Here is a 25,449-nt window from a genome sequence, read left to right on the forward strand (position 1 = left end):
AAAGTTGGAGGGGGAGGGGGAGATCCGAAATGATAGGAGAAGACAGGAGGGGGAGGGATGGAGCCAAGAGCTGGACAGGTGATTGGCAAAAGGGATATGAGAGGATCATGGGACAGGAGGTCCAGGGAGAAAGACAAGCAGGGGGGAACCAGAGGATGGGCAAGGGGTATAGTCAGAGGGACAGAGGGAGAAAAAGGAGAGTGAGAGAAAGAATATGTGTATAAAAATAAGTAACAGATGGGGTACGAGGGGGAGGTGGGGCATTAGCGGAAGTTAGAGAAGTTGATGTTCATGCATCAGCTTGTTGGTTTTCATTGGGTCATGGAATTTCTTTGCTAGTGGGTCTTCTTCTAGTCTCTCATCCTTGAAGGTTGCATAGCATTGCTCACCAATCTCATATGCCTTCATCAGGTCGGAGGCAATGTCCTTGGGGGCTGCCTTTGCCGTAGAGATGCCAATGAGGTCCCGCTTCTCTGCAAATGGGTTGACCCATTCAGGTATGAGGCTAATCACTGCTGAAACTGCTTCTTCATCTTTCTGGATTCTTGACCGCTGTAGCTCCGCATGACAAAGCTCTGATTTGTTGCCATGCACCATCTCCCTTAACCTTCCCAGGAATGTACTGCATTGCTCAGCTGTTATGTTGTAATGCTTGATACCTCCAGCATTCAGGCTGAACCGTGATGTGCCTCCAGGAGTCTGTGTGCCTTTGTTCACTGTGGCTTCAACAGCCTGGTCCACAGGGATCTGCCCAAAGGGGTTGTTACTTGACAGCTGCACTGAGAATTGGCCTGTCTTGAAGGCCTCATACACAGAAGGGTTCTTCTCTGGGAGGGTCATCATCTGAGCAAACTAAGGGGACAGGTACCTGGCATAATTCATCTTATCATGGACAAAGCACCATGGGATCACAGAAAGCTACCACTGCTACAATGCTATCACATATTTTCTAGCACTAGGGGTGTATAACTTGCCAAAAATCACTATAAGAATTATTTCCCCCAGATGGTACTGGTGGCCCAAATTTGGGGTCCTGGCTCATGAACTAACCCAGGATGAAGTCAATTCAGTACCCACAAAATGGCTGCCTTGTTCTGGTTTGTGTTGAGTGGAAACGTAACTGGAAGGACACAGACTCAAAAATGTCAATTTTTTTTCACTTTCCATGGGTACTGCTTGACCTGTCGAGTTTTCTCCAATATCTTCTATTTTTGTTTCATATTTACAGCATCAACTTTCCCCAAGTGTACTTTAAAGCTCCTAGCTTATGCTCTGAGACTGTTGGTGGACTTTGTGACATTAGAAGGCAAGTCATTTGACAAAGATGACGAAGCCTCTGTTTTAAGAATCAGTAATGCATGGTTCTCTGTGAAGTTTCCAGTAATACAGAATCACCCCCCCCCCCACCACCTCAGAGATTCAATAGTAATAATACTATTGAATATCAGAAGTCACTTGATTCTCTCTTTCTGGAGATATCCATCGCCTGCTACTTGTAATGTAAACGTTAGTTTTCCTGAATCTTATCACTGTGCAAATAGTTTTCCATCAGCAGACATGTTTTCATACCCAAGCTCTGGAATTAATTACAAAACTCACACATGCAAAAAAGTCTAGACTCTCTCCAGTTACCAAAATGACTCAGCTCTTATTGAGTAGCATCCTGCATAACTGAATGCTCATAAGAAACAATAGGTCCAATGACACCCACCATTCTTCCTTTCAATCCTTACAATATTCAATTGCTGTTTGAAATCCTTGCTATCTTTCCAAGCTGCATCTCAAAGTACATTTATTATAAAAGTATGTAGACTATATAAAACCTTGCGATTTGTCTCTTCACAGGCAGCCACAGAACAAAAAATTCAATAGAATCCATTAAAAAGACTGCCAAACACCCAACGTGCAGAAAAAAAATCATGCAAACAATGAAAGCAAATAACATTCAGAACTGAAGTTTACAAAAGTGAGTCCACAGCCACAAAGCCGGTCATCACTGCAGCTGATACAGGAGCCTGTTACTTACAGGCCACAGCCTCAGTTCAGTACAGAGGCGAGTAAACCTCAAGCTGAATACCAGCCCGCACCTCTCCTCCGATCCTGAAACCCTGACCTTTTCAATCTAGCTTGGCATTTAAATTGGCTAAACCTCGGGTTGTTCCTCGCTCTTGGACTCACTCTACTGTTTCGACATGCTCAACTAGTTCTTAAACTTCAACAATAACAGGGGTTCCCAAGCTTTTCACACTATAGACCCCTACCATCAACTGAGGGGTCTGTGGACCCCAGTTGGAGATCCTTTAACTAGAATCACACTCTCTGCACTTTCATTTTGCTCAATGACTGGCCTGCATCATTATCCTAGAGCACAGATAGAAACATAGAAAATAGATGGAGTAGGCTATCCGGCCCTTCGAGCCTGCACCGCCATTCAGTATGAGATCATGGCTGATCATCCAACTCAGAACCCTGTACCTGCTTTCTGTCCATACCCCCTGATCTCTTTAACCACAAGGGCCATATCTAACTCCCTCTTAAATATAGCCAATGAACTGGCCTCAACTGTTTCCTGTGGCAGAGAATTTCACAGATTCACCACTCTCTGTGTGAAGAAGTTTTTCCTCATCTTGGTCCTAAAAGGCTTCCCCTTTATCCTTAAACTGTGACCCCTCATTCAGGACGTCCCCAACATCGGGAACAATCTTCCTACATCTAGCCTGTCCAATCCCTTTAGAATTTTATATGTTTCAATAAGATACCCCCCCCCCATCTTCTAAATGCCAGCGAGTATAAGCCTAGTCGATCCAGTCTTTCTTCATATGAAAGTCCTGCCATCCCAGGAATCAATCTGGTGAACCTTCTTTGTACTCCCACTATGGCAAGAATGTCTTTCCTCAGTTTAGGGGACCAAAACTGCACACAACACTCCAGGTGTGGTCTCACCAAGGCCTTGTACAGCTGCAGTAGAACCTCCCTGCTCCTGTACTCGAATCCTATTGCTATGAATGCCAGCATACCATTCGCCCTTTTCACCACCTGCTGTACCTGCATGCCCACTTTAAATGACTGGCGTACAATGACACCCAGGTCTTGTTGTACCTCTCTTTTTCCTAATCAGCCACCATTCAGATAATAATCTGTTTTCCTATTCTAGATGTCCATAACATTACAGTTCTCTCTACATTTGAAATTCAAAACCCTCATTCTAGTTATTACAAAAAAAAAATTTGTGATCTTACCCCTTCAACGTAAATTATTGGCGTCTAATTCATTCTAAATAGCCTGACTTCTATCTTTGTTTTCTTCCTCTAAAACCTTGGAAATTCTGCTATAATGAAACAGCAAGGGTTAAGAGAAATTTTTAACAGTATACAAGATCATGGAAGATTCATCCATCTCTTCAAAGAGCTGCTTCCTTGCCGGCACCATTCAATAAAATGTCCTCCACACCCTTCCCAGCAAAATTAACCACTATTCTGAACTTCACGCAGATAGAGACAGGATTGAATCCAGGTCGCTATGGAAATGTAACAGCAGTTTTACTGTCTGCACTATGGTGCTGCCCCAGTGCTGATTCCATTTCTCCAAAGATTTAAAATGGATAATTGATGGGCATAGAATCAGATTCAGAGCATGGAAATGTGGGGTGGGGGTTAATCAGCAAGCTTCACTCGTCATGAGCACTCGCTTGTTGATAAAGCAATAGGAGGTTTAAAAAGCTCAGGGCCTTTTGGGACTTTTTGACAAGCTTCAATCACCATGTTCTATTAGGCACTTGTCAAAAGCCAATAAAAAGAGGTTAGGTTTAAACACAGTAGCCATTGTGGGAGTGGACGCTGCTAGGCTACCTCCACACTACGCCAGATAATTTTGAAAACGAAGCATTTTCTCTTCGCTTTGACCCTCTGTCCACACTAAGACGGCGTTTTCATCCCCCGAAAACGGAAATTGTCAGAAACTGTCTCCAGAGTGAATAAATCTGAAAGCGTCTAATATCCGTTGCAGTGTGGACATCGTAACCGGAGCTTTTTAAAACCACTGTCATGACGTGCTGGAACAGATGGCGGTAGCGCAACATTTCATTGTTTTCTTCTCCTTCTTACTATTATTATTATTACTTTATTGTCGCCAAACAATCGATACTAGAGCGTACAATCATCACAGCGATATTTGATTCAGCGCTTCGCAGAACCTAACAATTTCGGAACAGACAGCAACGAGACTGAAGCCAGAAGAGTTAGAAATGTACCCACCAAATACTTTGACCCATAGCTTACTGAATAAATAAGTATACTCACTTTGCCCTGTTTTCTGTCCTTGCTTGTATGACGGTAAGGACAGAAAACACCCTCCGCCAGCTCCAGTTTAAATTCCATGCGGAATATTTTGGAGGATCAAGAACCAAGAACCAAGGCAGTTTACCTATTTATGCAAGTACTTCTCTGACAATAGATGTGTAACAGCCTAATGTAATACAAGATAACACTGATACAGACATGTTTTATACATTTAACAAGGTGCTTTATTAATGCAACAGAGTTAGTCAGTATTTCAATGTTCGTCGTCAGCCGGATCATGAACTCCCTGTCGGTTGCCTTTATATGCTCCAGTATTTGTCTTTTTTTTTAGTTTTAAGTCCTCCTGCGCGACAGCCAAGAGCAATTCCTTTTAAGTTTTTCTACTCTGTAACTGGACAACCACACACCAAGTATACAGTTTCCTCTTCGCTTGTTTTCGGTGTGTCCTGCGCATGCCCAGTAGGAGGAGATTTGCCCAAATATCTGTCTAATATGGAGATATTTTGAAAAACGCTTAGTGTGGACGTCTGTCGTTTTCACTCAAAACCGGCGTTTTCAAAATTATCCGGCGTAGTGTGGACATAGCCTTAAAGTGGTCTGGCTTTGACCTCAAGGGCTTACAAGAGAAGTGGCAAAGGCTCGAGAAAGATTTCTAGTGTGTTTTTATCTTTCTTTGTCTATTAGTACATAGCTAATGCAGTGAGAATGAGTGTAGGGTCAGTGGAATGTTCTTTGAGAGAGATGAGAGTACTCTGGAATCCACCAGTCTCTCTAATAACTACATCTGTATGAAGTGCACCCATTTGCAGTTCTTTTATAAACTTATCGTAGAAAGGATGTGCTGAAACTGAGAGGGTTCAAAGGAGGCTCACAAAAATGATTCCAGGAATGAATGGCTTGTCATATGAAGAATATTTGATGGCTCTGGGCCTGTACTCACTGGAATTCAGAAAATTGAGGGGCAACCTCATTGAAACTGATTGAATGGTGAAAGGCTTTGATTTTGTCGATGTAGAGAGGATGTTTTCTATGATGGGAAAGTCTCAGACCAGAGGATGCAGCCTCAGAATAGAGGGACGTCCTTTAAGTACGGAGATGAGGAGGTATTTCTTTAGCTGGACAGTGGTGAATCTGTGGAATTCTTTGTCACAGGCAGCTGTGGAGGCCAGGTCTTTATGTATATTTAAGGCAAAGGTTAATAGATTCTTGATTTGTCATGGGCATGAAGGGGTATGGGGAGAAGGCAGAAGTTTAGGGCTGAGAAGAAAAATGATCCAGCAATGAGGAAATAGAGGAGTAGACCTGATGGGCCAAATGGCGTAATTCTGCTCCTTTATCTTATGGTCTTACATGTTTATTGTTTTTTTTATTATTGTGTTCTTTATCTTGTGTTTATTTTGAGCTTCATCAGATCCAGAGTTAAAATTATTTCCTCCTCCTTTACAGCTGTGTACTAGAAATGACATTAAACTATCTTGAACCTTTCTCTAGTGGTGAGCAGAACTTAACACTGTATCCATGAAGTGGCATAAAGAGAATTTTATATCATTCTACCATGATCATAATGTTCTCGTTTTCTATACTTCAGCTAGGAGGAAGCAAATATTTTGTATGCTTGTCCTCCTAAAAGTGAGCATGACCCCAAAAAAATTCTCAACAGCCTACAATTGCCATAACTGCTTACCTTTTTTGCTCTTCTCAAAATGCATGAACTCACTTCTCTATGACACCCTTCTCCCACTCACCCAACCAGGCCAATGATCTGCTTGTTACTTTTGTCCAATTTTGGCATTTCTCCAACCTGTACCCCCTACCCTGGCATAAATTCCATCAGTTTTGGGTTAACTTTTAATTTTTTTGGAAAATGGCACTTTCTAATAGCCAAACCCTTTATCATTTCTTTTAAGAGGTTAGGATACATTTTATTTAGATGCAATCCCAGACCTACATTACTACTTCTCCTCCTGTGAAGGCAGATACAAAATATTCAGAGTTCTGACATATTCCACCTTCAGTTACAATGAGTCTATTGGGTCTTCTCTTCCTTCTCTTAAGACGTTTATAGATTAAGGTTTATAAAAATAAATCAAAGCAGAACATTCAGCCCATCATGCTTGCTCTGCCAATAAATATCAATGATGATTATACAGAAAGATACAACTTTTCGGCAGTAGCCATACTCCCTTAGTTCTATCACATCATTATCTAAAAATGTATCAAAGTCCACCTTGTATATACTTGGCTTCCACAGCCCTGATGGATAAGGAATTCCAAAGAATCACTATTCTATTCGTTATTCTCACTAGTCCTGAATGGCTGAGACCTTATCTTGAGAATGTGACCCTCAGCCAGGGAGAATCAAACCAGACATCTTCTCTATCAAACTTAAGAACTTTCAATGAGATCATCTCTCATCCTTCTAAAACTATACTAAAAAGAGTGCCTAATCTAAACAAGAGATTCTGCAGATGCTGGAAATTCAGAGTAACATTTACAAAATGCTGAGTAACTCAGCAGGTCAGGCTGTATATATGGAAAGGAACAAACAGTCGACATTTTGGGCCGAGACCCTTCATCAGGTCAGGAAAGGGGAAAAAGCCAGAAGGTGGTGGGAGGAGGTGAAAGAGTACAAGCTAGAAAGTAACAGGTGAAGCTAAGTGCATAGGGGAAGGGGGGGAGGGGGGGTGAAGTGAGAAGCTGGGAGATAATAAGTGGAAAAGGTAAAGGGCTTAAGAAGGAATCTGATAGGAAAGGTGAGTGGACTATGGGAGAAAGGGAAGGAGGATCACATGGGAAGGTGATAGGCAGGTGAGGAGAAGTGATAAGAGTGGAGCTAGAGTGGGTAATGGATGAAGAGGGACGGCAGAGGGGGAAAAACTACTAGAAGTTAGAGAAATCAATGCTCATGCCATCAGGTTGGAGGCTACCCATACAGAATACAAGCTGTTGCTCCTCCACAGGAGAGAGGCCTCATTAATTATGGCCATAGAGAAGGCCATGGACCAACAAGTCTGAATGAAAATGGGAATCAGAATTTAAATATTTGGCCACCAGGAAATCCTGCTTGTTGCAGATGGAGCAAAGGTAATTTCTCCCCTTCCGCCTTTCCTCCGCTTCATTCCCCACAATGGCTGCACTCTTACTCTTCTCATCTGCCTGTAACCTCCCCATGGGAGCCCCCATCCTTCCCTTTCTCCCATGGTCCACTGTCCTCTTCTATCAGATTACTTCCTCAGCCCTTTACTTTTTCCAACTATCACCTTCCATTTCCTTACTTAATTCCCCTCCCCCAACCAGCTTCAACAATCACCTTTAGCTTGCATTCTTCACCCTTCCCCCCCCCACCTCCTTATTCTGGCTTCTTCCCCCTTCCTTTCCTTCTTGAGGAAGGGTCTTGGCCCGAAACATTGACTGTTTATTTCTTTCCATTGATGCTGCCTGACCTGCTGAGTTCCTCCAGAATTTTGTGATTCCCTAATCTATCCTTCATCATAAACTTCTAAGTCATAAACTAATCAGGTAAACGTAACTGGCTTCTTCGCTAGGTGGGAAGCCAGACCTCAGCATAACATTCCAGGAGCAGTCCCTACATAATTAAAGCAATACACAACTCTACACTTGTGTTTGAATCATTCTGTAATAAAGGGCAATATATCATCTTTCTAACTGCTTACCAACCTGCATGTAAACTTTCAGTGATGCATATACCAGGGCATCTTGGTCCCACCAAACGCTAACAATTGTCAATCATCCAGCTCAGAAACAGGCTCTTAGCCAAATAGATTTGTGCCAAACCAGCAATTTAAACTAATTTCATTTTTTATTCTCCTCTCATTCCCATCAACTCATCCCAAATTCTTACTACTCACTTATACAATTGGGCCAATTAACCTACCAATCCACAAACCTTTGAAATGTAGGAAGAATCTGATGTTTCTGGGGGAAGAGTTCATAGAGAAAGAATGCAATCTCCAAAAAGACATCAGAAATTAGATTTGAATTCTGGTCACTGGATCTGTGAAGTAACAGTTCTACCAGCTGCACCACTGAATCTCTTACTATTTAAAACAAAATACTTTGGTTTTATATTCATCTCCTTATCTCCACAAGTCTCCTGGCGTCCTCTGCACAGCCCACATTGACAATTAATTTTATACCTAAATTTAGCAAACTAAAACTTCTTTGAAGAAATAACAGCAAAGAAACATGAGATTCAGCTACAAGTCTGTCTAACCATAATCCAAATTTAAACTACATGAACATGCTATACATCCCTCCAATCCCTGCCTGTTCACGTGCTTGTCTAAATGCCTCTTAAAATGTTCCCATTGTATCTACTTCCACCACCTCCTCTAGCACTGCATTCCAGACACCCATCACTCTAAAATCTTGTCCTGCAAACCTCCTTTCAACTTTCCCCTTTTCACGTTAAACCAATGCCCATCAGTATTTGACATACCACTTCCCACCCTCTCTCTTGTTAAAATGCTATTCCATTATCTCAGTTCCTCCACCTCCACCACACCTGTTTTCAGGATGAGGCTTTCCATTTTAGAACACCTGAGATTTTCTTCCCCACCCCCAAACAAATGGGGTTTCTCTTCCATCACCATCAATGCTGCCCTCACCTGCATCATCTCCATTTCCTGCATATCTGCCCTCACTCCACCCTCCTACTGTCATAACAATTATAGAGTTCCCCTTGGCCTCGCCCCGCAAGTCTCTGTATCCAGCATATCATTCTCTGTAATTACCACCATCTCCAAAGGTATCCCAGCACTAAGCACGTTTTGCCTCCGCTTTCCACAGGGATTATTCACTATTTGACTCTCTTCCCTTTTTCCCTCCTCACTGATTGCCTCCCTAGCATTTATCCCTATTAGTATTTATCCCTATTACCATCCAAGGCCCCAAAGAGTCCTTCCAGGTGAGACAACATTTCACCTGCAAGTTTGCTGGGGTCATCTATTGCATCCCATGTGGCCTCCTCTACATCAGTAAGGCTTAAAACAGAATGAGGTACAGCTTTGTCGAGCACCTTTGTTCTGTCTGCAGGACTGCCTGGTGGCCATTGATTTCAAATCAGCTTCCCATATGTCTGTCCTTGGCCGCCTCAACTGCTATGATGAGGCCAAACTCAGGTTGGAGAACCAACATCTCATATTCCATCTGGGTAGCCTCCAACCTGATGGCATAAACATCAATTACCTCATCTTCCAGTAATTTCTCCCCTCTCCCTTTCCCCATTCTGGTTACCTTCTCATCCCTTCTCCTCACACGCCATCACCTCCTTTGGTTCCCTTCTCCTTTACTAGATTCCTTTTTCAGCTCTTTACCTCATCCACCCATCCTCTTCAAGCTTCTTTCTGTATACCCACCATGTGTTCTTAACTATCACCTGCCAGCTCACCCTCCTACCAGCTTCTTATACTGGTTACTGCTCCTTTCCTTTCCAGTCCTGATGAAGGGTCTTGACCGAAAAGGTTATTTATTTTATTCCTATCCCCAAATGTTGCCTGACTCCCTCAAGCACTTTCTGTGTGTTTTGTTCCAGATTTCCAGCATCTGTATCTCATGATAAGAAGGTTGGGGGAAGGAGAGGAAGTACAAAGTAATAGGTGATAGGTGAAACCAGGAGAGGGGTAAGTGGTGAAGTTAAGAGCTGGGAAGTTGATTGGTGAAAGAGAGTAGAGCTGGAAAAGGGAGAATCTGACAGAAAGGGCAGAAGGCCATGGAAGGGGGAGGAGCACCAGAGGGAGGTGACGGGCAGGTAAAGAGACAAGGTGAAAGGGAAACAGGAATGGGGAATGGTGAGGGCGAGGGTGGGCAATTACTGGAATTTCGAGAAATTGATGTTATGCCTTCAGGTTGGAGACTACCCAGATGGAATACAAGGTGTTATTCCTCCAACCCAAGTGTGACTTCATTGCAGCAGTAGAGGAGGCCATGGACTGACATGTGGGAATGGGAATGGGAAGTAGAATTGAAATGGGCGGCAACCAGGAGATCCCTCTTTTTCTGGACAATGGAGTGTAGGTGCTCGGCAAAGCTGTCTCCCAGTCTACACTGGGTCTCACTGATCTACAGGAGGCCACACCAGGAGCACCGGATACAATAGATCAGCCATTCTCAACAGAGGCCATATGGCCTCCTTGGGGGCCCTGGCACATTTGAAGAGGGCCTCTGACTGAAAACAGTGAGAAGGAGAGCCCCAAGGGTTTATGGGCACCCTGGTAACTGAACCAATGAAATACCCAAGCAGCAACCTTCATTGGAATCAACAGTTTCCCTCCTATTTATAATATCTGTATAATGAAGTACAACCCACCCAAGTTGAGGTAGAAATTCAAGAGAGTTTGATTGATCTTCAGAGTGATATAACAGCATGTTGTCAGTTCAGTCAGTTTTAAAAAGATTTTTGGATCAAGAGTGATCTGCCAAATAAGTTTACAGCACTGTGGGAAAAAGCCCAAAGATATTTTTTTTTTTTTATTGCCTTTCCCCTCAACATATTTGGTTGAGAGCAGATTCTGCAAAGGTAAAGTTTCCTTGACAAGATCCAGGAACAGAATTGATATCGCAACACGAGGTGACATCTGACTGTCATTGTCTAATTTGAAGCCCAATATCATGAAACTTACAGAAAAGCACCAAGCTCAAGGATCACATTAGGCCTGATAGATGTTTAATTTCACAGTCATTTTTTAAGTTTTGTCCAGTATGTCGGAATGTTCAAGTTTTCTTGGTGTCCAATAATAAATGATTTCCTGTCTATCTGCTTCATGTTGTATCCCTGTTTGAAAGGGGGGTCCTGGAACCTGAGAACAGCTCCTAAGGACGCCGTAGCCAAAAAACGGTTGAGAATCACTGCAATCGGTGATCCCAACAGACTCACAGGTGAAGTGTCACCTCACCTGGCAGGACTGTTTGGGGCCCTGAGTAGTAGCGAGGGAGGAGGTGAAGGGACAGGTGTGGCACTTGATCCGCTTGCAAGGATATGAAAATCAGTAAATGACATCAAAAACATCAGTTGCTCTTGAGATTTTAAAAACAGGAAATGCTGGAAACACTCAGCAGGTACAAAGAGTACTAGTCAACAGTTGACAACTATTTCTCAGAATTTCAAAGACCTTACAACCTTGATCCATAAGCACGAGATCCTGCAGATATTGGAAATCCACAGCAACACACAAAAATGCTGCAGGAACTCAGCAGGTCAGGCAGCATCTAAGGAAATGAATAAATAGTCAACATTTTGGGCCAACACCCTTCATCACAGCACTAACCTTGAACAGTGAACTGCATGCTGAATACTGAGTGCTTCCCATATTTTCTGTTTTTTTAATCTCCAGTAACTTCTTTGTCACTAACATTCTGGTAATAAATCTGATGTATTTATCACATTAAAACCATTACTGGAAATATTTTCATGCCAGCACATATAGCATTTTAACCTGGGGTTACATTAACATTAGTTTATTGAGAAAAATACCAGAACTAAATTGATGAAATAAACTAAACATAATCTGCTGTGCATATAAAGTACATATGAAATACTTATGTAATGACTCCCCAACCAACCTTAAAACATCCAGGAACACAATTACTGCTTTTGCCTGTCAGGGCAGCATTTTAAGGCACATCAAAAGAAAGAGCATGTATTTTTTTAAAAAAGCTACTAGCATTTGAAACTAGGCATCAACCTTCATGTGGTGAATAATGCACAGCAAGATTCTGAATATTGAATTTTCATCTCGTCAAACTGGGTTAAATACACACTGCTTAACATCAGCAGGGAGCTGGAATCACCATGTGACAGAAAATCACATCAAATTAACTCACAGTAACATACTGGGTAAGACAAATGCATCAGGGCACAGCAGGCACTGAGAAAACCATAGGGAATATGGAAGCATTGGAAATTTTGGGACATAGAGGGTACTGATAGCAGCACCTTCCTATTCCATGCTTTGCAGAAGATATACATTACAACAGTGAATAAACACTGCAGGGCCAATCAATCCATATGATAGTATCTTTAGCTCATTTCCAAAAAAAAAGAAAAACCATTACAAACCCCAAAATGCAATTCAATTACAAGTTGTAAAGGTCGAGTTAAGAGGTTAAGTCTTGCCAATTCCACAATATAGCTAAGGAAACGTGCCCCACACACAAATGCTGGAGGAACTCAGCAGGCCAGGCAGCATCTATTGGAAGGAGTAGTCTCCGTTTCGGGCCGAGACCCACCTGCTGAAGGGTCTCAGCCCGAAATGTGGACTGTACTCTTTCCAATAGATGCTACCTGGCCTGCTGAGTTCCTCCAGCATCTGCAGAATTTCTCGTTTGTGAAGAAACCGTGCCCTATTCTCTTAAAACTCTCAACAGGCTAAACCAGACAATTGATCTTTTATTTGTGAATATTCCTTGGGAGAGTGAAAAAAATACTGCCAGAGAAATTCTCAGGCTGAGTGAGTCCAACTTCTGTTGCTTAACAAATTAAGAATAAAAACACTGCAACTTGCACACATTGTTTCAGAAGTAGCAGATGGAACTATCCATCGACAGCTACCTGTAAGTACACTGATCTTCCCTAATGATGTTGCTGTCTACAAATTGACTGCCACATTAACAAGAGTAGAAAGCAGAAGGCCAGCAATATTAAGCAGACACCAAAAAGGAGATGCATGTAGATTTTACTCAGATATTGTCACAGCCACAATTGTGTACAAGATATATCTGAATCAGATGGTGTATCATATTGCACTGTGTCACAGCATGATGAGCACAAAAATAAATTTACACACCGATCATTCAAGGACAGAACTGGAAGGGAGGAAACAACCCAGAAAAATTGATCAAGGACTGAGTTGTTGGAAACTGGGGACTGACAACTTTCTAGGTCCTTATGAGTTTCAGTTTTCCAAAATTACCTACATTTGAAGCCCATTCCATTTCCTAAGAAAATAGTAAATGCAATTCCTTCATTCAATAAGACAGAGACAATGTACACCAGCTTTGTTAAAGAGAAAACATTAGCAGCAACGAAAGTCATGATCACACCTGGAAAATTCAAAGTAAACTTAAGATAAACTCATCATGATTTTGTTGAAGTGATTCAAACAATTTATTAGAATATTTTTGTAGTAAATCAGGTGCTGTAGACACAGGGATGCCAATTTCTCAAAGGTATTTGATGCCTCATCAACAACAGTTGAGAAATAGAAATTAGACGTAACATTGCCTGGTAAACAGAAAACAGTAAAATCAAATGTTTCTTTTTTTGTTTGATAAGATACTAATATCTTTAAATTTTTTACATAAATTTTATATACATAACTTGGATGAAGACACTGAAGGCATAGTTGCTAAATTGCTAAGTTGCTAAATAATTGTACAAAGATCAGTTTAAAGATATGAAGATGACTTATAAAGTGAAATAGATAAGTGATTCAGCAAAAATCTGTCAAACAAACAGTACAATGTAGGAAATGTAAAACTGTAATGTGTAAGTACAGCAAATAATTAGGGAAGTTAATGCACCTGGCACTTATTGGTAAGGGAATTGAATGCAAAGGATGTGCTTCAATTTCAATGACAAGATAACTTCTAGTATACTTTAGTATTGGGAATTGAATGCAAAAGGATGTGCTTCAATTTCGGCGACAAGATAACTTCTGGTGTACATTAGTGATGTCCTAATCTAAGGTTCTCAATACATTGAAAGCAATTCAAGCAGGTTTCAAACTAATATCTGGAATGGGTAGGTTGTACTTCTGAGGAGAAGTAGGACATGGCAAGTTTATAAACACTAGGACATGGCAAGTTTATAAACACTAACATTTACAAAAGGGAAAAGAACCCTTGACAGAATTAACATGAAGAGAATGTTTCTTCTTATGGTAGAATCTCAAATTTGGGAGTCACTATTTAAAAATAAGGGATTCTACTTTAAAAGAGATGAGGTGATTTTCGTTATCCTCTCATTATCCTTTAAGGAAGTGAAATGAATTTTTAAAGACAGAGGTGGGTAGATCCTTGAAAAATGAGTACAGGCCACCGCTGTGGTACAAATGCCCAAATTAAAGATGCTCCCCCCCCCCATATACGATCAAACTCCATTATTCCAGTGAATGATAGAACTGTTTCCTCTCTCCCCTCCATTACCCCTGCTTTATTTAGTAATTGCTCTTTTCTTTAAAATTTGTCTTGTGTGATTTTTATGTCAATCAACAAAATCCTGTGGAAATACCTAGTGAATATTTAGACTCAGATAAAAATCAAGTTATGGACATCTGTTAAAACGAAACCTGTTCACTATCCAAAGACAAGCTGTACAAGATTAGTGAGACTAATTCATGGGAATTCCTGGTCCAGGACTGCTCACTCAAAGTGGAGTGGGATGTTACTAAGAATCCCGAATTGCGTTCTGGGAGCATACAAAAGTCAAACCTATGGAAAATGAGCAGTGCATCACAAATTATCCTCAATCCCAAGAAACTAACTAAAAAATGGTACAGTATATTTGGAGGGAGAGGAGAATCTACCCCAGCTACCAATTCATGTTATTTACAGAGGATATGTTGTTCTACAACAAACTAGTGACAGACAAGGCAATCTAGCAGTGGAATAATTATGGTGACTACATAGGTCCAATTTCTTTTAACCTGTATTGTATTCTGCATTTGAATTTAATTTTCTTCTCAAAACTAATCAGAGTAATATTACACTTTGATGCCAAAAGCTTCAACTTTTGCTAACACTGGAGGCAGTCATAACTCCATTCAGCATACGTTCAAATATCACTTTCAGCCCATTTTGTTTTAATGGGATGCCCTTCTGAAACACTATAAAGCTTCACAAAGATAAAATGAGACCTTTTTTTTTAGTTAATTGTTACTCATACCATAGGAAAAATTTGTAGATAACCACTTCATAATTACTCTAAGTAATTTAATTAGTGAAGTCCATAAAGAAAACTACATTACATATCTATGTTAAGATTTTAATATATTTTATGTTGTGTAATTCATATACAATGTTAAAGAACTCAATGACTTGAATTAGGTAATCAAATATTCAGCAACAGTTTCAGATTGTGATACCTTTGGTGAATTTAAAACCATGAAAGAAATCTGTCTATGCATAATTTACTTTCTCTGTGTATAAATATTAAAAATGCTTAACTGAATACAAATCATGTGACCAAATTTTATTAAGTTTATATAATATTCATTTTGCAGATAAAACATTTGATTACTGAGCAATAACCTAAAGTTGAATTAGTGTACTTCCTAGTATAAGTAATAAATCCATCCAGTAGCCAATTTTAATTTTGTACTCATCTAACCATAGAGTCAATTGCCAAGAGCGTATTGTACAAAAGTCAAGACTCCCTGAGCCCTCGTCTTATCTATCCCAACCATTGAGGCAATCTGTGTAAACCATAGCGATTTAGTTTACTCTATCAGTGATAAGATCATTCATTATCCATGACTCATTTCTCCACCAAATGTTTCCTTAAGCTTATCCCCTTACACATTTCTCAATTCACTCCTACCAAGTTCACTATCTTAGCAACAGGGAAACAATGCACGTGGCAAGTGCTGTACCTTCTCCCCAAGAAAATAAAAAGAGCTCATGATAGATTTCCCTCTATCTCCTACATTCTCTCTCCAGTCTCCTCGCATACAAAGGCATGATCATGCAACCTACACTAATAAGCTCCCAGTGTACCATCCCCTTTCCACACACGCCAATATCATAATTCCCTTCTTCAGATATCTTTTTCATTTCAAATCCACAGCACTCAGAATATCTGGTTTCAAATTCCCTTTCTGTCACCAAATTTATTTATCAAAGCCATTTTAAATCCTGTACTTGTTTTCCAACTCTCTAGCAGTTTGTCAAATCAAATGTCCAAACAGATCCTGATTAAGTGACAAATATCACTTTGAATAGTTGTCCTATGCTACTTTCCTCATCTTCGCTGAAGTATATGGTATGAGTGACCATACCATTCCCTAGCACCATTTTCATCAAGAAACATGAAAAAGGAAAAGTAGATTATTTAGCCATTCAAGCTTGCTCCATTATTCAATTATCAGATTATCTATCTCAATAGCATATTTCAGCATCTTGCCCTTTGCTCCTTTTGAGTGTTTTGTATCTAGAAATCCACCCATCAAGACAGGAGAAATGCATCTCCTGGATCTTGTCTTCTCTGCAGCTACTGAGCAATTTACAGCTTTTAAACCTCAGTCTTCTTTGGTAAAACTAGGAATCAGTGTGATCAACCTTCACTGCAGTCATGTGGCAATCATATCCTTTGATTAGGAGACTAAAACTGCACATAGCTTTGATTAGGAGACTAAAACTGCACATCACCAAGATCTTGCATAATTGCCACAAGACATCCTGGAGGCACAGCATCAGAAACCCAGGTTCAATTCCCACCGCTGTTCATAAGGAACTTGTATGTTCTCCCCGTGACTGCATGGGTTTCCTCCGGGTGCTCTGGTTTCCTGCACAGACCAAAGATATACTGGTTGGTAGGTTAATTGGTCATTATAAATTGTCCTGTGATCAAGCTAGAGTTAAATTGAGGGTTGCTAGGTGGCACAGCTCGAAGAGCCGATTCCACAGCTGTATCTCAAAAAAATTAAATTTAAAATGGAATTGGATTATTATTGTCACATATACTGAGACACAGTGAAAAGCTTATTTTGTATATTGATCATGCAGATCAAATCAGTACACAGTGCATTGAGGTAGAATGAGGTAAGCAATTCCATAATGCAGAATAAAGTGTAACAGCTACAGAGAAAGTACAGTGTAGGTAGATGATAAGGTGCAAGATCAAAATAAGGTAGACTAAAGTTAAGAGTCCATCTAGTCATACAACAGTCATCTCAATCAACAGGCTACCATTCACAGCAGGGTGGAAACCTTCCTTGAGCCCATACTTTCAGGCTTTTGTATCTTCTGTCCAATGTATGAGGAGACAAGAGATAATGTCCAAGGTGGATGGGGTCTATACTGGCTGCTTTACTGAAGCAGTGAGAAGTATACACAGGAGTCCATGAGGGGGATTCTGGTTTCTGTGATACTTTGAGCTATGCCCACAACTCTCTGCAGTTTCTTGCAACCCTATGCACAGCAGTTGCTATTCCAAGCTTCCAAATAGGGTGTTTTCTTATAGTGTATTGATAAAAATTGGGATGGGTTGATGGGGACATGCCAAATTCCTATTAACTTCCTGGTGAGCTTTTTGGCCATGGCTTCCAAGTGGTTGGATCAGAACAGGCTTGGTGATGTTCACTCCTAGGAACCTGAAGTTCTCAACCTCAATATCATTGATGCAGAAAAAGCATGTGCACCACCCCCACCCCCCCAATGTTCTTGATGTCAAAGGCATGCTCTTTTGTTTTGCTGATATTGAGGGAAGTTTTTTTTGTCATTACACCATGTTACTAAGCTCTCATCTCCTTCCTATACACCAGGTCTGGAGTTTTTGAGATATAGCTTACTACGCTATCACCTACAAACCTGTACGTGGAGTTAAAACAGAAACTTGCCATGCTGTAATGAGTGTATAGGCAGTAGAGTAGGGGGCTGAGGACACAAACTTGTGGAACCCCAGTGTTTACAATAACCATGGCAGAACTATTGCTGCCCATCCTCACTGATTGCAATCTACTCATCAGGTAATAGAGAATACAATTGCAGAGGAAGACATTGGTGATGAGTTTGCTTAAAATTATAGTATTGAAGTTGGAGCTATAGTCAATAAACGATAGCCTGATTTTTGTCTCTTTACTGTCCAGGTGCTTCAGGGAGGAGTGTAAGGCTAGGAAGACAGCGTCCATTGTAGGCTTGCTTCATCAGTAGGTGAATTGTACTGGGACAGGTTTGCCTGAAAGGCTAAATATATGCCACGTCATGATGATAGACATTCGAGCCCTGGCAGGAGTCATTTAGGCTGGTTATCGTTTTACTTATGTACTGGGATGATAGTGGTCTTCTTCAAGCAGGTGACAACCACGGAGAGGTTAAAAATGTCTGCAATTACATCCACCAGATGATCTGCATAATATCCAAGGACACAAACAGGTACAACATCTAGGCCTGATGCTTTGTGTGGGTTGACTCTTTAGAAGACTGAACTTGCATCTGCAGCAGTGACTGTGGGTTCAGTGCACCGAAGGTTATCCAGGTGGGAGGTTATACATCAACTCTCTTCTGTTAAAAATTTGCATAGAATCGTGTTAAGTTAATCAGGAAGGGATGTGCTGTTATCAGTAATGCTGCCCAACTTTGTTTCGTAGTCCAGTATAGCACATAAATCCTGCCACAATTAACGGCTGGTCTAGCCTCAATTTTGGACTGATACAATCTCTTGGCATCTTTGATACCTCCTTGCTCCTTTGATCAAACTGCTCAGAATCATTCCTAACATTAGAGACACAGGAGACAACAGATGTTGATGCTGGGCTTCAACCTGCAATGTTGAGAATACACACACACATGCACCCATACACGCACACACGCACGCTGTTCAAACTGCATAGTTCAGTGGTCCCCAACCACCGGGCCGCAAAGCATGTGCTGCCGGGCCTCAAGGAAACAATATATTTTGGCGATATGAGTCAGCTGCACCTTTTCTCATTCCCTGTCACGCCCACTGTTGAACTTGAACGCACGTGAGGTCATCAGTGACCCAAATCGCGCAAAGAAATGGGTCCGTGACCCATTTGTGAATGTCCCCGGTGAATCATCCATGTCAGTGCAGGGAAAAAGATCAACTCCTTGACCTTGCAAATGTTGGTGGGCTGAAAAGTATGTTTGACATAACATCTCTGCCGGCATTCTGGATCAAAGTCAAGGCTGAATATCCTGAGATAGCCATGAAAGCACTGAAAACATTGCTTCCATTTCCAACATCATTAGATTAGATTACGAGGGCATGCAGTCCTCTTTTATTGTCATTTAGTAATGCATGCATTAAGAAATGATACAATATCGCTGCAAAGCGGAGTTTTCTGCAATGAATGCAACAAAAACTAAATTGCGGAATAGACTAGACATAAGGAAACCCCTTCGAGTATTGCTGTCTCCCATCACCCCTCGATGGGACCGTCTTGTTGCAGGAAAACAAGCCCAGGACTCCCACTGATTCAGCGATATTGGTGTGTTGCAATGATTTTATATGTCCATACGAAGAAAATATGTGCTGTGTGTTTAATATCCAAACGTTACTTAAAATGTTATGATGCTATTGACTTATAAGTGAGTAGTCCCCAACCTCCAGGCCATGGACCAATACACTGCCGCGAAGAATGCAGCGGTGGCCGGAACACAGCCAGCGTATCTTTAAGAAAAAAAGCCGAAATAAACAAGCTAATTAATTAGGTGCTGCCCGGCACGTAAATGTCGGCCCAGATCAGAGGCCACTGCTGCGTTCCGGCCATCGCTGCATGCTTCGCAGCAATGTATCGGTTTGTGGCCCGGAGGTTGGGTACCACTGTTATAATTGACTTATCACTATATTCATGCAAGGAAAATATGCGCTGTGTTTAATATTAAATTTGTTAGGTAAACCCTTTTAGAAACGAAATTGAGTGTATTAGCCACTTATAAGTGACTTATAGTTGACTTATCACCTATATTCCGGTCGTGATTAACACCCCTCCACGCGCCCCCCCCCCCCCCCCACCTCCAGTCGGCCGGTCTGCAAGAATATTGTCAAAATTAAACTGGTCCACGGTGCAAAGAAGGTTGGGGACCCCTGGCTTAGTTCCTCCAGTAAATTACCTTTGGCATTGATCTTGATCCCTCTTCTTTTCTTGGTCAGCCTACATATGTACAATATATCAGATTTTATCATCAAGATAATGAGGATGTCAATCTCACTAACTCATGCACCCCAAGAATAAATGCAAAGTTTAAATGCAAATATAAACCAGTTGCCGTTAAGAGTTGCACCACTCCATCACTTTGCAAACCTCTCTCACACTGACATGTCTTAAACATTCTGAAGCTGAAGCATTTCCATTACAGATGTACTGCAGAAACCAATATTGATATTTCAACCAACAGTACAATTTTAAAAATATACAAATTGATCATTATTGTTAAACACAATTCCATACAGAAATTTTTACAGGTGGATTTTCATTCTTTCAACTAACAACTGGATATTGAAGTTTTGAAAACTTAAGTTTCTACACTTTGAATCCAAACTGAAGTACCCGATTTAACATTGAACTTATCTATAGACTACTAAAGCTCTCATGCTCTGTCTGTTTGTGACCTCCAATTAGCTCAAACGGTGCATTACAGCGGCATTTTTTTTGGCTAAATCGAATTAAAATGCGTTAACTTACAGAATGCAGGCAAAGTTCAGGGTTATATATTCATATAAAATTGCTCATTCGCCAGAAATCAGCAGGCTGGCTTTCACCCGAGACCCAATCGGCCATCATGGAAATCGGGACGCGACAGCCTGACGCATGTGCACGGCCAGCCTCAGCAGCGACATCAACCGGAGCAAAAGGGCAGGGTAGCTCTATTTCGAGGGGTCACATTCTGCTAATCACCATCAGCATGTGCAGGATTGGGACAGATCTGTCACCCATCAATAAGAGATAATTACTTCTTATTGTAATGACATACTTCAAGACACCCATCAAACCCTTTGCTGCAGTCAAAGGACAGCAGTGACTATATCACGTCCATTAAGGAGAGCGCCAACCACATCATGAAGAATAATCAGCATCCTTTGGTGTTACTGCTTCATATCTTCTATCCAGCATTAGGGTAAAAAAAAATGGTCAGCCTAATTATGCCACATGGAAAGGGAAGGGGGGCATTATGGTCAAGAGATGACGCCAAACGTCGTCAGGAAGCGGCAAGGAGAGGGAGAGAACAAGAATCGGATGAGGCCAGGGCCGCACGACTCCAGGATCAAAGAGTCAGGACAAAAACAGATGAGAGAAGAAGAGACAGAAGAGGAGAGGCACGCATGTCTCCAGGATCAGAGACAAGCAACAAAAGAGATGAAGAGATGGGGGATGAGAGAACTGCACACCTCCAGAATGACAACCAGAGGCACAAGGGTGACAGATAAACCAGAAATGATGCCATCAAAAGTGTCCTTCGTTAAACGAGGAACTATATTTGCTTTGCTACATGTCGTCCTTCTTTAATAAACTGAGGTTTTCTACTTCAGTTTCCAAAGCAAAGCGATACCAATAGCATTCAGGAAAATTTAATGTTCATTCTGGTCACATCAGACTGCACTACCCCTCTCTCAAAGGGTGCCCCAATGGGTCACACCGTTGTCTAGTCCACTAATATACATTTATCAGTCCAGCTATTATTATTTTCAAGGCTTCAATTTATAAGATACAAAATGTGAGTAATTCAATTAGGCATACAAAATAAATGAAATATTTGAGACTGCCAGCAAAATAATCATGTTCAAAGGTGACAAAATTACTAGAAACTAGCATTTAGGAATGCAAGTAACAAGTAAGCCTTTACTACCCCAATGCACCATTGTAATGAAATGATCTCCATGGACTGCATGCAAAGGTTTTCACTGTACATGTGATAATAAACCACTTTATCACATGGATTTAAATACATGGGTAAAAGTACATCCTTAAAGTATGCACAGCCTTGGAGACATCAACTGAGAGTACTGTCTAGAGTTTCTGCCTCATTAAAAAGACTATGCTTACTATGAATTCATTGTATTGATTCTAGAGATAGCAAGTCTGAAGGCTGAGTAGACTCGGCTTGTATTCTCTAAAATTTAGAAGAAGGAAAGGCAACCTCATTGAAACATACAAAATTCTTACAGGATGAAGGCAGAGAACTTTCCCTGGCTGGAGTATAGAACAAGGAGTCACAGTCTCAGATGATAGGATAAGCCATTTAAAACTGTGATGAAGCACGGTTTCTTCATTCAAAGGGTGAATGTTGGAAACTTCTACTCCAGAGGAATAAGGGGATGCAGTAATTGTGCTTATTTTAAAGGAAGAATGAAAGATTTTTGGATAGCAAGAGAACTACACTGCACTTACTTCAAAATCCTAGAACTCCTTACCTAATGGTTTTGCAAGGATTCGTTTCAGTGGTTGACAAACACAGCTCAACACTCTCTCCAAATTGCAAATACACTTTATAGGATGGCCCTAAGTGATGAGTAAAATCTTAAGAGTGAGTTAAGATACACCTTGGATTAGTACAAATATACACAGGTCTGTATAGTCAATTCCAAAGCTAAGAAAAGGGCATGGTTAACAGTTTCAGGAGTTAAGCTGAAGCACAGGTGAAACAGCAGTGAGATGTGGGAAAAATGTTTCCAGTGACATGACAGTCAAATATTGAGGCCATTCCCATTATTTCCTAGATGAATTGCAATATTTTTTAAAGATGAGGGAACCAATCACCTTTCCTATATCCTATATTATTCATATTCCTTACAAATGACATCTAGAAACATAAGCTACATGAATGAACTATTCATAACTTTGACATCACATTCAATTCAATATCCTTTCAATCACAAGGATCATCTTTTGACATTTCTCTCACATTACTTACAACTACTGCTATGCCAAAACCTTCAAGCACCATTAGATTGCTATGTTCCATTCAGCCTCTTACCAACCTCCTGTCTTCTACTTCTTGGTATTAACTACTTCTTAACATCTATTCCCTAAATGTGAGACATGCAGAGAGGCAGAAGGTAAGACTCCTGTATCAGGAGTTCCACCACTGATGGAAACTGGGATGAAAGTTTTTATTTGTTTAAAATCACTCTCCAGAGAAAAGATTAAATGGAAGATGAAAGGCCAGCTTTATGAGAAGTTGAGTGCTACAATTATCAAATTGTTTGAAAAAAATGTGGTGATTTAAATCCATCATGTACCAAGTCTGAGAATAAATGTAAGTCATAAACTGAAAACAGGGCAATTTCATCATAAAGTAAATCCAAAAACAATAAACCTTAAATACCAAGTGAAGCATAAATTTGTTTGTATCTTTAATACCGTTATTTTTCTTATGTAAAATTTATGATGAAACACAGCCTCCTTCAGCGTGTCTGCTTGCAAGTAAGCAGCACAATTTTAAAAATCAAACCTCAAACCTTATCTGAAAATCGGTGATAAATTTGCAACAGTACAAAATGTGCGTATTGGATCAGTTCTTTGGAACGAAGCCTAGCGATATTGAGAAGAAACATAATCCACCTGGTGTCAAAGGGCATAGATCGCAGCTCAGTCGCGCTTCCAACAGCCTCGTTGGCACTTTGGGCGGAGCTAGGCATTACCATAGTATAGAGTCAATGAGACCACCACAGCAATATCTTATTAAGGCAGCCAAACAGAATGTGCAGTACTGAATTTCTCCTCATCAACTAGCCATAGCCCAATTTTGGCATCCAGTCATGAAAATAAATTTTTGACAGACTATTTTTACCCTGACCCCACCAGAAACCTCCCACAGCCTGTAACACAAACTGAGTCTTACTTCAGCAAAGAATCTTACTCTATCAAATCAAACATACTTATGTCATCTAATCGATTGTCTCAACAAATCCTATATATTTAGAATCAAAAAATACTGAACAGTAATCGAAACACTGAAACCTGCGCCCAACTTCGATGGCGTTTGAAGTAGGACCCCCAAATTATATTAAAAACATTAAGTGGGAGAAGAGACACCATGTGCCAAAATATATTAATTCTTAACCATGCAGCATTTCAGCAGATTTTGTTGGAATTCCTTGAAATTTTCAAGTACGCAGGGCACGTTGCCATTTCAAGGTGGAAATAAGCCCCTCCCCCTTCCACCACAGTGTTAAATAGAGATAGGGAGACCTATTTGGAAATTAAATTTGGATATGTGTGCCTGCAGAACGAGATTTTAGTGGCAACGATGAAGGGGGACCCCGCCTCTGCCTAGAGCCTGCAGCCCCGCTTTCCGCATCAAACCCACCCCCACCCCCGCTTAAAGTTCATGTGAGCTGGGACAGGACACCAACCCCTCAGATATTAAAAAAATCAACGTCTCACTCCACGCCGGGCGTAGTGTCCAGCGGCCCCTTTTCTACGAGAGGCCGAGGCACTGTGCGCGGCCTGAGCCGGGCTATAGGTTCGCCTGGCCCAAAATGGCGGCTGCCGGCGGCCCTGAGTCAGAGCTGGCGGGGCCCACGCTCTGCGGGACCGGGCCGGGAACCAGGACAACGCCGCCCCTCCCTTACTCCGCCACTCCTGACAGCCAGGCATGCCGCCCTCCCCTCCACCTACAATGGAGCCTGGTGTGGGAAAGAACAGGGAGTAGAGCGGGGTAAAAAAAGGGCGAAGAGACAACTCAGCGCTGCCCGCTGAGTAAAATACATTTCACACAATTATTAATAATTGAAACTTAAATAAATAAAAGTTCAGCCGGGCAGGCTGTCACCTTTGAATTTGAGCTCGATAGGCGGATCTAGTATCAACACTTGCTCCAGTTTAGCCATGGTCGGCTCACAGGGACACCGAGTTGCTGCCTGATGGCGCCCGATGCTTATTTTATCCGATTTTTTTTTCCCACCCTCTTCCCCCTCCCCCCTCCCCACCCCCCGGCGCCGCTCCGTCTCACTCTCCGGCTCTGCAGGACGTCGACGTGCGCGCACACACGTCCGACCAGATCCCCGGAGCGCGCTGGCCTGCTCCGCGCCTGCCGGTCGCTGGAGCGAGCACGCTCCCGGTGGCCAGCCTTCAGGCGGCGGAAGGAGCGCCTCTTTCGAACTCTTCGCAGCAAAGGGAATCGCTCTTGAACCGCTGGAACGCGGAACTCTGCAGCAGAAGGTTCTGATTATAGGTCGGCGAGGATCTGAAAAATTAACTTTGTTTCAGCAATAAAATAGGTCAGACAGACCGAATCTGTGAAAAGAACGACAGAACAATCTGCCTGAAGAACTAACGGGGTCCAGCAAAATCAATGTGAGAAATGGGACTGTCAACGTTTCAGGTCGAAATCCTGCATCATACCTTGGCACCATCTGTTCCTTGATCAAACATTTTCAAAACAATTTACCCTGATTTACTGACGCGATGGAATGATCTGTATATATAGCATACAAAAGTTTTTTTAATGG

At 41.5% G+C, this 25,449-nt stretch overlaps 1 protein-coding gene across 1 annotated transcript in view; it reads right to left on the reverse strand.

The window, feature by feature from the left end:
- The window catches only part of LOC140198055 (vesicle-associated membrane protein-associated protein A-like), an 87,250-nt gene extending 62,351 nt beyond the window's left edge, over positions 1–24,899 (reverse strand). Inside the window, exon 1 of the mRNA XM_072258927.1 lies at positions 24,771–24,899. Within this exon, the coding sequence (XP_072115028.1) occupies positions 24,771–24,828 (58 nt within the window). The 5' untranslated portion in view covers positions 24,829–24,899. The remainder of the gene's footprint in view (positions 1–24,770) is intronic.
- Between the last annotated feature and the right edge of the window lie 550 nt (positions 24,900–25,449).

Source organism: Mobula birostris, chromosome 1, assembly GCF_030028105.1.
Source record: "Mobula birostris isolate sMobBir1 chromosome 1, sMobBir1.hap1, whole genome shotgun sequence".
Lineage (NCBI taxonomy): Eukaryota > Metazoa > Chordata > Chondrichthyes > Myliobatiformes > Myliobatidae > Mobula > Mobula birostris.